The sequence below is a fragment of the Erythrolamprus reginae genome, chromosome 1 (assembly GCF_031021105.1).
Source record: "Erythrolamprus reginae isolate rEryReg1 chromosome 1, rEryReg1.hap1, whole genome shotgun sequence".
NCBI lineage: Eukaryota > Metazoa > Chordata > Lepidosauria > Squamata > Dipsadidae > Erythrolamprus > Erythrolamprus reginae.
In genome coordinates, this window is record NC_091950.1 from 177,798,673 (window position 1) to 177,810,730 (window position 12,058).

General features: G+C 35.0%; 1 protein-coding gene across 2 annotated transcripts in view; it reads right to left on the reverse strand.

Annotated features, from left to right (window-relative positions):
- Positions 1-339: 339 nt before the first annotated feature.
- The window catches only part of STAM2 (signal transducing adaptor molecule 2), a 28,272-nt gene continuing 16,553 nt past the window's right edge, over positions 340-12,058 (reverse strand). Inside the window, exons 7-14 of one of the 2 annotated variants that reach the window (XM_070731524.1) lie at positions 10,048-10,168; positions 7,737-7,831; positions 6,571-6,647; positions 6,333-6,420; positions 6,069-6,123; positions 5,373-5,526; positions 2,783-2,934; positions 340-2,686 (exon numbers count right to left, since the gene is read on the reverse strand). In XM_070731524.1, coding sequence (XP_070587625.1) covers positions 2,467-2,686; positions 2,783-2,934; positions 5,373-5,526; positions 6,069-6,123; positions 6,333-6,420; positions 6,571-6,647; positions 7,737-7,831; positions 10,048-10,168 — 962 coding nt within the window. In that variant the 3' untranslated portion in view covers positions 340-2,466. Of the gene's footprint in view, positions 2,687-2,782; positions 2,935-5,372; positions 5,527-6,068; positions 6,124-6,332; positions 6,421-6,570; positions 6,648-7,736; positions 7,832-10,047; positions 10,241-12,058 lie in introns of both variants that reach the window. The other variant, XM_070731523.1, reaches the window with a different exon arrangement.

A 12,058-nucleotide genomic window follows, 5' to 3' on the forward strand; every position in this document is an offset into this window, starting at 1 on the left:
CCTCTGATCCACAGAAAATCCTCTTCCCACCAACCGGTCCCTGGAGCCCAAAAGGTTGTGGGTTGCTGCAATAAGGTTATTTAAACTCTTGCAACTTTAAGAGGTGGGGCATGAAAAAGGAAAATATGAAAATATTTGGACTCCATAGTCTTTGGAATCACAAAGATATTTAAGAATGAATCTCTGTAAGGGAAAAAGCTAAACATATGGCAATATTGTTTGGACAATTATCTTGGGCAACTTTTCAAATACAAATTTAAGATAGCAAATTATTTCTAAACATAAATTGAACCTTAATTGAACGCCCACAAAACAAATTACAAAACAACACTCATTATGAACTGTAAAGAATTTCTATTTATTCAGTTAACGTATGTCAAGCAAAGCAAGTTTGTTTACTCTTAATATAAAAATAGGTATATGTCTGCAGTATAGTTGAAATTCCATTCAAATCAATGGCTAAATACTCACTGATGCAAATGAAAGTCTGGGCCCTAACTATGGAAAGAGGTTGTTAATTCCTTTGGTAGCATCATTATAATCATGCCTTAACAATAAATACTTTAGTTTATAAAAGGGAAGAAACATGATCCCTACTGACACCAAAACACTAAATACACCAATAGAACATCAGAATTTATACATATTTACAGCCTGCACAAGTGCATTTTAAGATTACACCAATTAACAATAGAGCCAAACGCAGCTACCTATAAAACTTCAGTGATTTGAGAGAATTAGTATATATATATATATAGTTGTGTATAAAATCTCAGACCAGTGGATATATACACACATTTATTATTTATACATTATATATAAAGGAGACAATGCAGTGAAAAAAGACTGTTTCAACTCAACATCACAGTCAGATATTGGGTACTGCTTAAAGTAGTATCAAAGATTGTGATCAATATAAACAGACCATCTAATAATGTATCAACATGGAAGAGCAGTGCACTATTCAAAATCCTCAGGGTTTTTTATAAAACGTTGGAGTTGAATGAGAAAACCCAGACTTGGTTCTAAATAAGAATTTTTAAAAGCAGCCTTTAAAATTAAACATTTTTGAGAAGATTAAAACAAAATCAACACCAAAAAGGAAAACCCATGTGTTCTTGTTGATAGAAAGAGATGAACAAATACGTTTTTCTGAAACCACCTTCTCAAAGACATCGTGGTCCACATCACTATATTGCCAGAAATCTAAATAGCTTACTTAGCACCAATATTGGAAGTGAAAAATGGGGCTCATTTGATGATAGAAACAACAGGTGTCAGATACTGCAGAACAATTCTTCAGAGCACAGTATAAAATGCCAATGGTTTCTTTGCATTAACTTATACATTTCTGCTTATTTTAATAATGTGTCAATTCCCATTTCCAACTATAGTGTATGCAAGATCTATTTTCCCTTCCTCAGAATAATAATCCTGTTATTAACAGGATAAAATCCATGAGCAGCAAGAAATGAACCAGTATCCAGAACAGAAAAGATTTCTTTTAAAAAACCTCATCAGGAACTCTTTTTGACCTCTCAACAATAGAAAAATACATTGCCACGTCCCTTTTCGCACTCCCTTACAATGTGTATTTTACCAGTTATGGATGAAAAAAAATAATGCACATAAATCCTTCCTCTGACTACAGTGCAGCGTAATTATCAGCTTCTCCTTAATATTCAGTAATGCCAGGGAATGAGAACAGAGAGAAAAGACGGATCCAGATTTGATCAGGTCCATTTTTGTTAGGGAATTTATGAAGTTTAAAATGCATTCTTTCCATCTTCAGATAGAGAATGTTACTGCATAGCAATAAAACTAGTTTTTGTGAAAAGCAAGTAAGAAATCCATTCTGGCAGAAACCATGAAATCCATTAACTTCTATGACATTCTCTCTCTCCCTCCCTCTCTCTCCCTCTCTCTCTCTGTGTCTGTCTGTCTGTGTAAGTTTTCCTCTCAGGTTCATAAAGACTTTATTGTATAATTTCAAAAGACAATCTTGTAATGATTATGATCTCAAAAGGCTGTAACCCAAAATCCAAACTAACCAATTAAACTGAGTTTCAAAGAAAGCACTTCAAATGCAAGGCTTCCATTAAAAAACAATTACTATGTTCCCAAAGTCTGGAAAGAACAAATAGGAGGTGTTGCATATATCAGCTTTAGTTTCCAAGCTTCTCTTACAAGGGTAAAATTGAAGTAGCATTTTTATAAATAGCGAGAAGATACAGAATATTACAGAAGTCAGAAGGCTTTTTAAAAAAAACACACACCACAATTGCAGCTCACCTAGTTTAAACAGCTATGCAGAAAAACAGTTAAGCCTGAATTAACATTTACTTTGAAATTGCTTAGTTGTCTGTTCCCTTCAGCAGAAGTATCCTTTTAAATCAATGGAAGGACAATTTAAAAGATTATGGGTCAGCAACAACTACACGCTTCCCAGGCTCCGACTCTGCATTTTCACAGGAGAGGCTGCTGGTGATAATTTGTTTGCTGCTGTGGAAGTGAATGAGTGGGAACTGCTGGATAGCACGGACCCTGAGGCAAACTGGATGCAGTGTTCTGGTAGGCTAACATATCCACTGGCATGCTCATCGGCTGGGCATAAGAAACGGGACCGGCGGGCGGGAGGCAAGAATTCTGGTTCATGTAAGAACTGGGCACAGAATCTAGACCGGGGCTGAAATACAATGAAGACATTAGCCTAAGCAAACCGCCCAAGCATAAGAGAGAAATGGGGATAAAGATGATTAGTTAAAACCTGCTAATGGATTACCTCATGTAGGTCGGAGGGGGCTGAGATGTTACTGAAGAATTCACGGTTGGAGGCAAAGACCTCAGTGGACCAATCTGATCGCTTCCTGGATTGTAGCCTTGAGGCATACCATGGACCACATAATTCCCACTGTGAGGATGGATGGGATATGACTGCAAAAGAAACAGAACAGAACTGACCTTCTGAAGCACAAGGGATATTTTTAAAAAGGAAGGAGCAGTAACTATTCCTGGACAAGAACCCAGATAGCACTCCAATACTATGAGGATGGAACCAATTTTTTTTATTACCAAAATAATATTTCAAATCTGCTAGGTACAGGCAGATGAGGACTCTCTGGAAATGATCTGAACATGGAACAGATAGGACGAGGAGAAAAGAACTTTCATTACATGGGAAATGAAAAAGTAGATAGATTCACTGAATGAATCTATAAACCTTCAAAGCTTTCAAAAATCATCTGCATGAGTTTAAGAAAGTGGTTTCTGAGAACAAATGCTGGGAGGGGATTCATGCTTGTGGCCCAGTTGGTGCACTGTAAAGGACCCATGCCTTTTCCTAAGTTCCACTGAGCTATGTGGTCTGAAACAATTTGCAAATAGATCACTGTGTCCTGCATAGCTTTTGTATTCTTATTTAATAGAATGGAAGCTTTGTTGCGGTTCTTCTTTGGCTTCTCTCTTTATCAAGGGCTTATCAGATTTATCTAGAAACATAGAAACATTAGAAGACTGACAGCAGAAAAAGACCTCATGGTCCATCTAGTCTGCCCTTATACTATTTCCTGTATTTCATCTTACAATGGATATATGTTTATCCCAAGCATTTTTAAATTCAGTTACTGTGGATTTACCAACCACGTCTGCTGGAAGTTTGTTCCAAGGATCTACTACTCTTTCAGTGAAATAATATTTTCTCACGTTGCTTTTGATCTTTCCCCCAACTAATCTAGTTATAGCATGTATATACTGCACACATTTTGGAAATTAAGTAACGAAGAAGGTAGCTCAGTGGAGAAAATTAAGCGATGCTAGTTTCTTCTTGCTCAAACTCTGCCCATTTCTAATGCAACCTTCCATATGCCAGATAAGATTGAATATGATTTTAGCCCCAAGAAGAAATGCCATTGTTCATTATGACAGATTTCATACAGCTTGCTTTATATTTCTGCTACCCTGAAGTAATAAGTTTAGATCAGGACCATGTTAAAGCTACAAAGCTTATAAAATAAGCATAGGACAATTTTAATCTCTCAGACTCGTAGGATTATCAGAATAACATAGATGGCAAGAAAACTGTATATGTTTTCCAAAATGTGTTAGAATGAGATAAATATGTTATATGTACATTAGAGTGATTCATTTTAAAAATGTATTAAATCCTATGGTTCTAAAGAGGACTTTTGGCCTATCATTTTATGAAGAAAATGTGAGGCTATATTCACCCTAAATGAAGAAAATCTCATATGATGCAGATGATATGGCTGCTTTCACAAAAAAAATATTTTTATCAGTCCAGAACAGTTAAGTAAATGCTTGAGTTCTTAGCAATGAATGTATTTTATTACATTTATAAGGTTTTGATAAAAAGTTGTGCTGTAGCTTTAAATGCTATGGTCTGCCATAAGAGATATTTTTTCTAAACCATTTAAATGAACAAAAAAATATAGAAAAAAGAAAATACTGAAGAAATATAGCAAGCATTTTTAGAGAAAATGATTGCTTCGGAATTCTACTGTGTGTAAGTAGAGATTAAATAATATTATAAAAATATTTGCTCCTTTAAATGCAGATGTTTCCTTATTGTTCTGTAGTCTTCAACTGAATACAATATTACCTTGAAGTGAGAGGAATATTAGCTCATCTAATGCTAATTATTTCTCCTCATATCTCCAAATACTGTCAATCATTTCAAAGAGCTCATGGAAAATATAACAGATGAATGCACTATCTTTGATGTGGCAGTTACCATAGTAACTATTCTTTTCATACTGTATTATGTAAAATCCATCTAAAATACGCAACATCTTTTTCATTTCATTGTGCTTCTAACTTTTCTTCATTCAAACTCCATCCCTCAGCAATTCTTTTGCACAGACTAAATAAACCAAAGGGGATGTAGATTCAGAGTAGCAATGCAACTCAAATTGTGAGGTATGTTAACTCAACATAGGAACAACACTCAGTTGGCGCTCTCACTGAAAGTCCATAAAGTAGGGGTCCCCAAACATGGAAATTTTAAAACTTGTGGATTTTAACTCCCAGAATTCTGGAAATTGAAGTTCATAAGTCTTAAAAGTTGCCAAATTTGAAGACCAAACTTAAAGTGCACTGATGTATGAATGTGGAGATGTCATCTATGAAGCAGCAACTAACAGGATTCTTTAGATTGAAGGTTCATGAAAAAGCTGCAATCACAACATTGCTGCACATTGCTTCTAATAAAGAGCTAAGATCTACATTTGTGTAAGCATATGCTGACAGCTTCTGCAGCAGAACTTTAAAGTGAGGAAATTCGTCCTTCCTATTGCAGTGATCTGTTCTTCTGCGGAATTCCTTCTAGAAAGCAGAAGTAAAAATAAGGCACTAACCTGCACTGGAACACTGGCTGATGTGGGTGCATACTGTGCCGTTGCGTGCATCTTTGAGTATGCAGAATACATAGGAGCTTCATTCATTAGTTTATTGTAGAGTTCCAAAGCTTCCATCACTTTCACATTGAGTTCGGACAATTCTGAATGTTTCCTAATTCGAGCGAATGAAGTAGTTTCAGTTATCACTGATCAAGTGGTTTTGTTCAATGTGAGTACAGTAAAACTTCATAAAGGAAGGCTGTTTTGTGGCTATTTTTCAAATGAGGAATTCTTGATACTCTCTGAGCTTGGCTCTTTTCTTGCTGACATTTCATTCCCCAAGTGCTAGCATGATGATATAATGAATGAAAGATCAGCAATAAAAGTCTTCGGAGAGGGGCGGCATACAAATCTAAGTAATAAATAAATAAAATAAATAAAACAACCATACTCAAAGAGCATCAAGCACCTTCACCCTAGAAATTAAAGATTCTTGGAAATAAATGATTAATTTCTAAATGTGTGTCATATGCCAGTTTGCATGTTACCACCCTCAGTCTCTGGAATTAGTTTTCACGATTATTACATTAAGTAGGATATCTGAATTTTTGAAGCTGTTTGATGACCCATCTTATTTTTTGCTCATCTACTGTACTACTAAAATATAAATTGCATATATTTTTTTTACTTATAAGCATCACACAATTGCCTTACCTATCAATTTCTTCTAGCTTTTCATCTATCATGGGACCCATCTGTTGACAGACATCTATGAACAGTAAAATACAAACATCTGATCAGTTAATTGCTCATAAATAAAAGCACTGAGGTGAATGCTAATACATGGATATTTTGCCTAGCATGCAGAAAGAAAGGAGAATTTCACCTGCCATTCAGACTTGGTTTACCAAATGAAAAATATGAAAATAACTCTGAATTAGGATTTTTAAAAAATATATATGTAGCAGTAGTGATTACCTTCCAAATCCAGAAGATCGGGAGAATCAGATTTAGGATCTGTTGGATCTATGCTCTGAAGTAACTGCAGCGTCTTATCCATCTTATTCTGGAAGACAAGAGAACATATGTTTAGATAGATATTCAAATGGGAGTTCAAGTTCTCAAAACTCAGTAGAAAAGAGACAAGGGAACATGGTGGCTTCTTCAAAGAAAAAGCTGCCTAAAATGTATTATGTCAGTGGAAAGTCAAACATACCTCATCTATGTACACTGGCTCTGGCTCAGGCTTTGTAATTTCAGTAGTGTCTTCAGAAGCTTCCTTGTCTACAAGCACTGCATAAAGACCATGACAACATTAGTCTTCCTCCAAATATAGTTTCTCAGCATACAGTAATTTTTATTGATGTACCCCATGTTTAGATTCAAAGACAGACCTAACAACTCAGATTAACAACAACTTAGGTAACTGTGTACAAGCAAACAGCAAGAAGAACACACTTTAGAAATTGAGTTTTTTAGATAAGACAGCTAATATGGAAGAGATAATGTTCAGTACTTGTTTAAATATTTTTAATCTACTGATAGTTTGGGCATGTTTGTAAAGTAGTATGTGGCAAGAAACCCTATTGGATGCAGAGGCAAAAAAGCACTTTTGCATTGCAAACATTATACAAACATTTAGAACAGGGTAAAATTACAGACCGAAATAAATTTCAGGATAAAAATAATATAAAGACTGCAGGGCATTTCACACTTTAATAACATAGATAGCATTGTTCTAGAAATTTAATTTCTTGTTGCTTTGTGAACCCTGATGCTTGAGATGTTTGGCTTAATAACCTAATCAATACATGGATATTCAATATGTTTTGGTAGTTTGGGATATTTTTTATTAAACCTAAATGGCTGGAAAGCCATGATGAAGCACAGATAAAATAAATTTTAAATTCCGTTAAATTCTGATTTCAAGCTATATCTTCTAAACTATAAAAGCACTTTGTATCTAAATGCATAATTCAGAGCAAATTACTCTTCCAATCATGATTATAACAGTGTCTGACTCATGACTTTAGAATACTTTTGTCTGGCAACAGTAAAAACACTAGATCATGAACCTGACATTTAACAATAAACGGTCTTCATGAATACAATTTGTATCATCTCCATATGCAGCTCCAGAACAATATGCCATTAACAGACACGAGACAAATTACTTTTCGGTAAGTGCAAGACCTTCTGATTATTGAATGTTAAGTAACAGTGAGTTAACAATTAGAACAGGAGTGGGCATTACAAGGCAGAAGACTAACACCTTTCCAGCATACTGAGCAGCTTTAGATAAATCATTCAGTTTCTTAGTGGTTTCTTGAAGAATGGGATCATCTTGAAATGTTCCGAAAATCAAATTTCTATTCAATTTACCTGTTTCCGGTTCCTCATTTAAGTTAGGGGTCACAAAGTTAGAAGGGAACAATCCCATTCCTCTGTGATTTTCTCCTTTCCACCAATTGGCATCACTACACAATTTTTAAAAAAGATAATTTTAGACACATATGAAAATAGAACCATGATGTTAAGTAAGATTCTTGCTCTTCTTCCACCCCTCAGCATAGAATCATCTCACTTTTTCAGTTAATACTACTTAAACCTGTGTTATGTTGCCTTCCTCTGTACTCAGTTCATTTAAGAAAGACAGGCACACAATCCTAATAGTCCAAAATCACCCAGTTGCTTTTGTGCTTAAGGTGGAACTAGAATTCAGAGTCTACTGGTTTCTAGCCTGGTGCTTTCATTACTTCACCCAAATGGCTGTCATTTTATTTTTACAAGGTTAATAAATGATGCATGTCATCTTTCCAATCTAATGTATCAATATATGCTGGGATGGTAACTCCAAGGATTCTGAGAGCTATAATTCCAATTCACCTAGAGGACACAAAGATAGAAAAAGCTATAGCTATTAAAATGTTAATGAACCTATCCATTAGGAAATAGAAACTAATGAGAAACAGCTCTTAGCAATATCTATATTTTTCTCTTTGAATCTTCATCTAGCTCAGAAAGACCCAACAATTTTCTAAATTGGAGTGAGGTAGAATTCTAGCAATTAAAATATGTAACACTGGGCCTTTTTGTCTTTATTACAAGGCATAGATCATGATTTAAATGCACAAATAGTACCAGCTATACATGAACAAGAGTGGTTCCTATTCCCTTTTTTAAAAAATGATAAATTGTTACAAACAAGGCAGATTCAAAAATAATCATTTTTAAAGACAAACATTTGACCTGGATTTTCTGACTTTTAAAAAGTTTGTTAAAAATAATGCTCAAGCATATACTGATCAGCATACTTCCTAGTCTATTTGCTAATAGTTAAACTAAGTTAAAAATCAAGATACTAACCTCTCTAAAAGTTCAAAGGCAAAAAATTCAATTAATAGTGAATGCGAGCTGAGGGAGAAATATGTAACTTGAAAAGTTGGTGAAAATAGTTATTTCTGAACTTCCTGGCAAAAATATCCTCCAAGCAGCCATAAGAAATAATTAAATTGGAATCTCTTCGGTCTCTAAAAACTTTACAAATATGTATCATCTTAGCTGTCACCAATTTGGCTTTAAGATTATTATTCTATTTTCCAGTAAAGGTTATTCTGAAAAAAAAGGCCCAACAAAATAATTTTATATGGTATATCCTAATTAACAATGAAATCGTATCTCTTGGAGTTGCTGAAAAATCTACACTGAACTTATGCTCAATAGAAATAGCAATATCATTTAGACTTATATACTTTTACAACCCTATTTAAGCGCTTTACAGAATCAGATTAGATTAGATTTATTGGATTTATATGCCGCCCCTCTCCGCAAACTCGGGGCGGCTCATAACAATAATAAAAAAACAGTACATAATAAAAATCCAATGCCCACCAATCTAATTACAATTTAAAATTAGTAATTTCATAAAACAATCCCAATATATATAAAAAACAGGCACACAGTCAATCAATCAACAAAACAACATGGGCAAGGGGGAGGTGTTTTAGTTCCCCCATGCCTGACGGCAGAGGTGGGTCTTAAGGAGTTTACGAAAGGCAGGGAGGGTGGGGGCAATCCTAATCTCAGGGGGGAGCTGGTTCCAGAGGGTCGGGGCCCCCACTGAGAAGGCTCTTCCCCTGGGTCCCGCCAGACGACATTGTTTAGTCGACGGACCCCAAGAAGGCCGACTCTGTGGGACCTAACCAGTCCCAATCAGCATATTGCCCCCAACAATCTGGGTCCTCATTTTACCCACCTGGGAAGGATGGAAGGTTGAATCAACCTTGAGCCGATGATGAGATTTGAAATAATAATAATAATAATAATAATAATAATAATAATAATAATAATAATAATTATTATTATTATTATTATTATTAATTAGATTTGTATGCCGCCCTTCTCTGCTGATTTACAGCTAGCAGTTAGCTGAATTAGCCTGCAATGCTGTACTCTAACCACTGCGCCACCCCAGCTCTATCCTCCTCAAATAGGGAGAGAGCATTTTTCCTGAAAATGATGGCTATGGAAATTTTCTGAATAGTAAATAAGTTGTAGTTTATTGAACTGAATCAACCTTGTTCATAGAAGAGTTTGGAAATAAATACTGGAAGTGGTTGTTCAAAGTGCAAATAGCATATTAGGACTCATTCAAATTCCTTATCTGAATACAAGTAATAAAATACCAACATACCTGTCATCCAAAACAACAATAATATCGCCACTCTTAAAGGTAAGTTCATTATCCTCGACTGCCTCAAAGTCATACAGGGCTCGCACTTTTCTTGAGAGCTTTTGATGGCTATGCTGAATGTCTGCAGATGGGTATAAAGATTTTGTCTCGGGTTGCTGCTGCTGCTTCTGTTCTTGCAAAGATAATTCAATAGCTACAATTTGAAGAACAGAAACACATTTTATGCCAGTGAAAATTATGGGATTTCCTTTTCATGTCATGAAAAGATTTTAGATAGCACAAAGCTATCTAAAATGTTCCAAATAAGTGTCTTTTCATTTGATTTTAGCTCCTGGCATCAAAATTACGCAAAGATGGTCATTCAGAGCTATTTATAGGAAGTCCTTGACTTACAACAGTTCATTTAGTGGTCATTCAAAATTACAACAGAGCTGAAAAAAGTGACTTATTATGACCGTTTTTTACACATAACGATCGTTGCAGCATCCCCATGGTCATGTGATCAAAATTCAGATGCTTGGCAGCTGACTTATACTTATGATGGTTGCAGTGTCTCAGGGTCATGTGATTGACCTTCTGACAAGCAAAGTCAATGGGGAAGACAGATTCACTTAACCAGAGTTCTAACTTAACAATTGTAATGATTCACTTAACAACTGTGGCAAGGAAGGTTGTAAAATGGGAGGAAGCTCACTTAACAAATGTTTCGCTTAGCAACTGTGAATGGTAACTCGAGGACTACATGTAGATACAGTATAGCTAATTCTGGATGAGATGATCTGTGAATGCAGGTACATTTCAATGCTGAGGTTAGAAAATGATTAGACATTCCAAAAACTCTCCTTGTAAACATGCTCCAGAAAACCTAAGGAAGCTGCCATGCAGTTTGCTTAGTTTTAACTTAGTGAGCTGTGTGAATTCAGCCATGTCTTACTCAACAAACCACTGTTAAACTTAGCATGATGACTAAATCTAGCCACTCAATACATGGAAGCTCTGCTGATTGTGGGGAACAAGGTGGCTAACTGCTCTAAGTGCTTCAGAGTTATCCATTGAAAATTGAAGTTGTTGAGGGAGGAAATTAGTTATTGTTACAATATAAATAGGGAAAGACAAAATAAGTTGCAGCCTTCCATACCAGTAGTTATTATGTACCAATTCACTACCTTAAAGTACTGTAGTAAAATCAATATCGATGTTCATATATTAAATATTAAATAAGGTATAAATTAAACATAAATTAAACTGCTTAGAGATTGATTGAACCTGTTTATTTTATTGTCCCATCCAAATATACACTGCTCAAAAAAATAAAGGGAACACTTAAACAATACAATATAATTCCAAGTAAATCAAACCTCTGTGAAATCAAACTGTCCTCTTAGGAAGCAGCACTGATTGACAATCAATTTCACCTACTGTTGTGCACATTCAACTTTGCACAAAACAAAGTATTCAATGAGAATATTTCATTCATTCAGATCTAGGATGTGTTATTTGAGCGTTCCCTTTATTTTTTTGAGCAGTATACATATATGGAGTTTCTTTGGAAGGCAGGAATTGAACAGAATTACCATGGGTGTCTGACTGATTAAGTGCCATCATGTTGGTGTGAATACTCAGTGACCAGAAAGTCATACACAGCTATTAAAAGCATGTTTAATTCTTAGAGCATTAATGTCTCCAATAAGGTCCATATGAGTAAAATTTTCTCTGACAAGAGTTTCTAGCTTATGAACTGAACAAACCAAAAAGATAAAAAGATTCAAAACCAGGCAGCAACAAGAAACTCAATACACAAAGCGTAAGCTAAGAATTCTTTAAAAAACTTGTTTTGAGGAATCCATAAACAATTTATATTATGTCGATAAAAGGAAATCAACTCAACGAATGACGGTATAATTATTTTATTTGTTAGCTAGGGTTATGAGCATCTAATAACTCAAAACCAAACATGTAAAATGTTTTAAAATAGCAGAGTCAGAAACTGGACAGTTGTAATATAAAATTG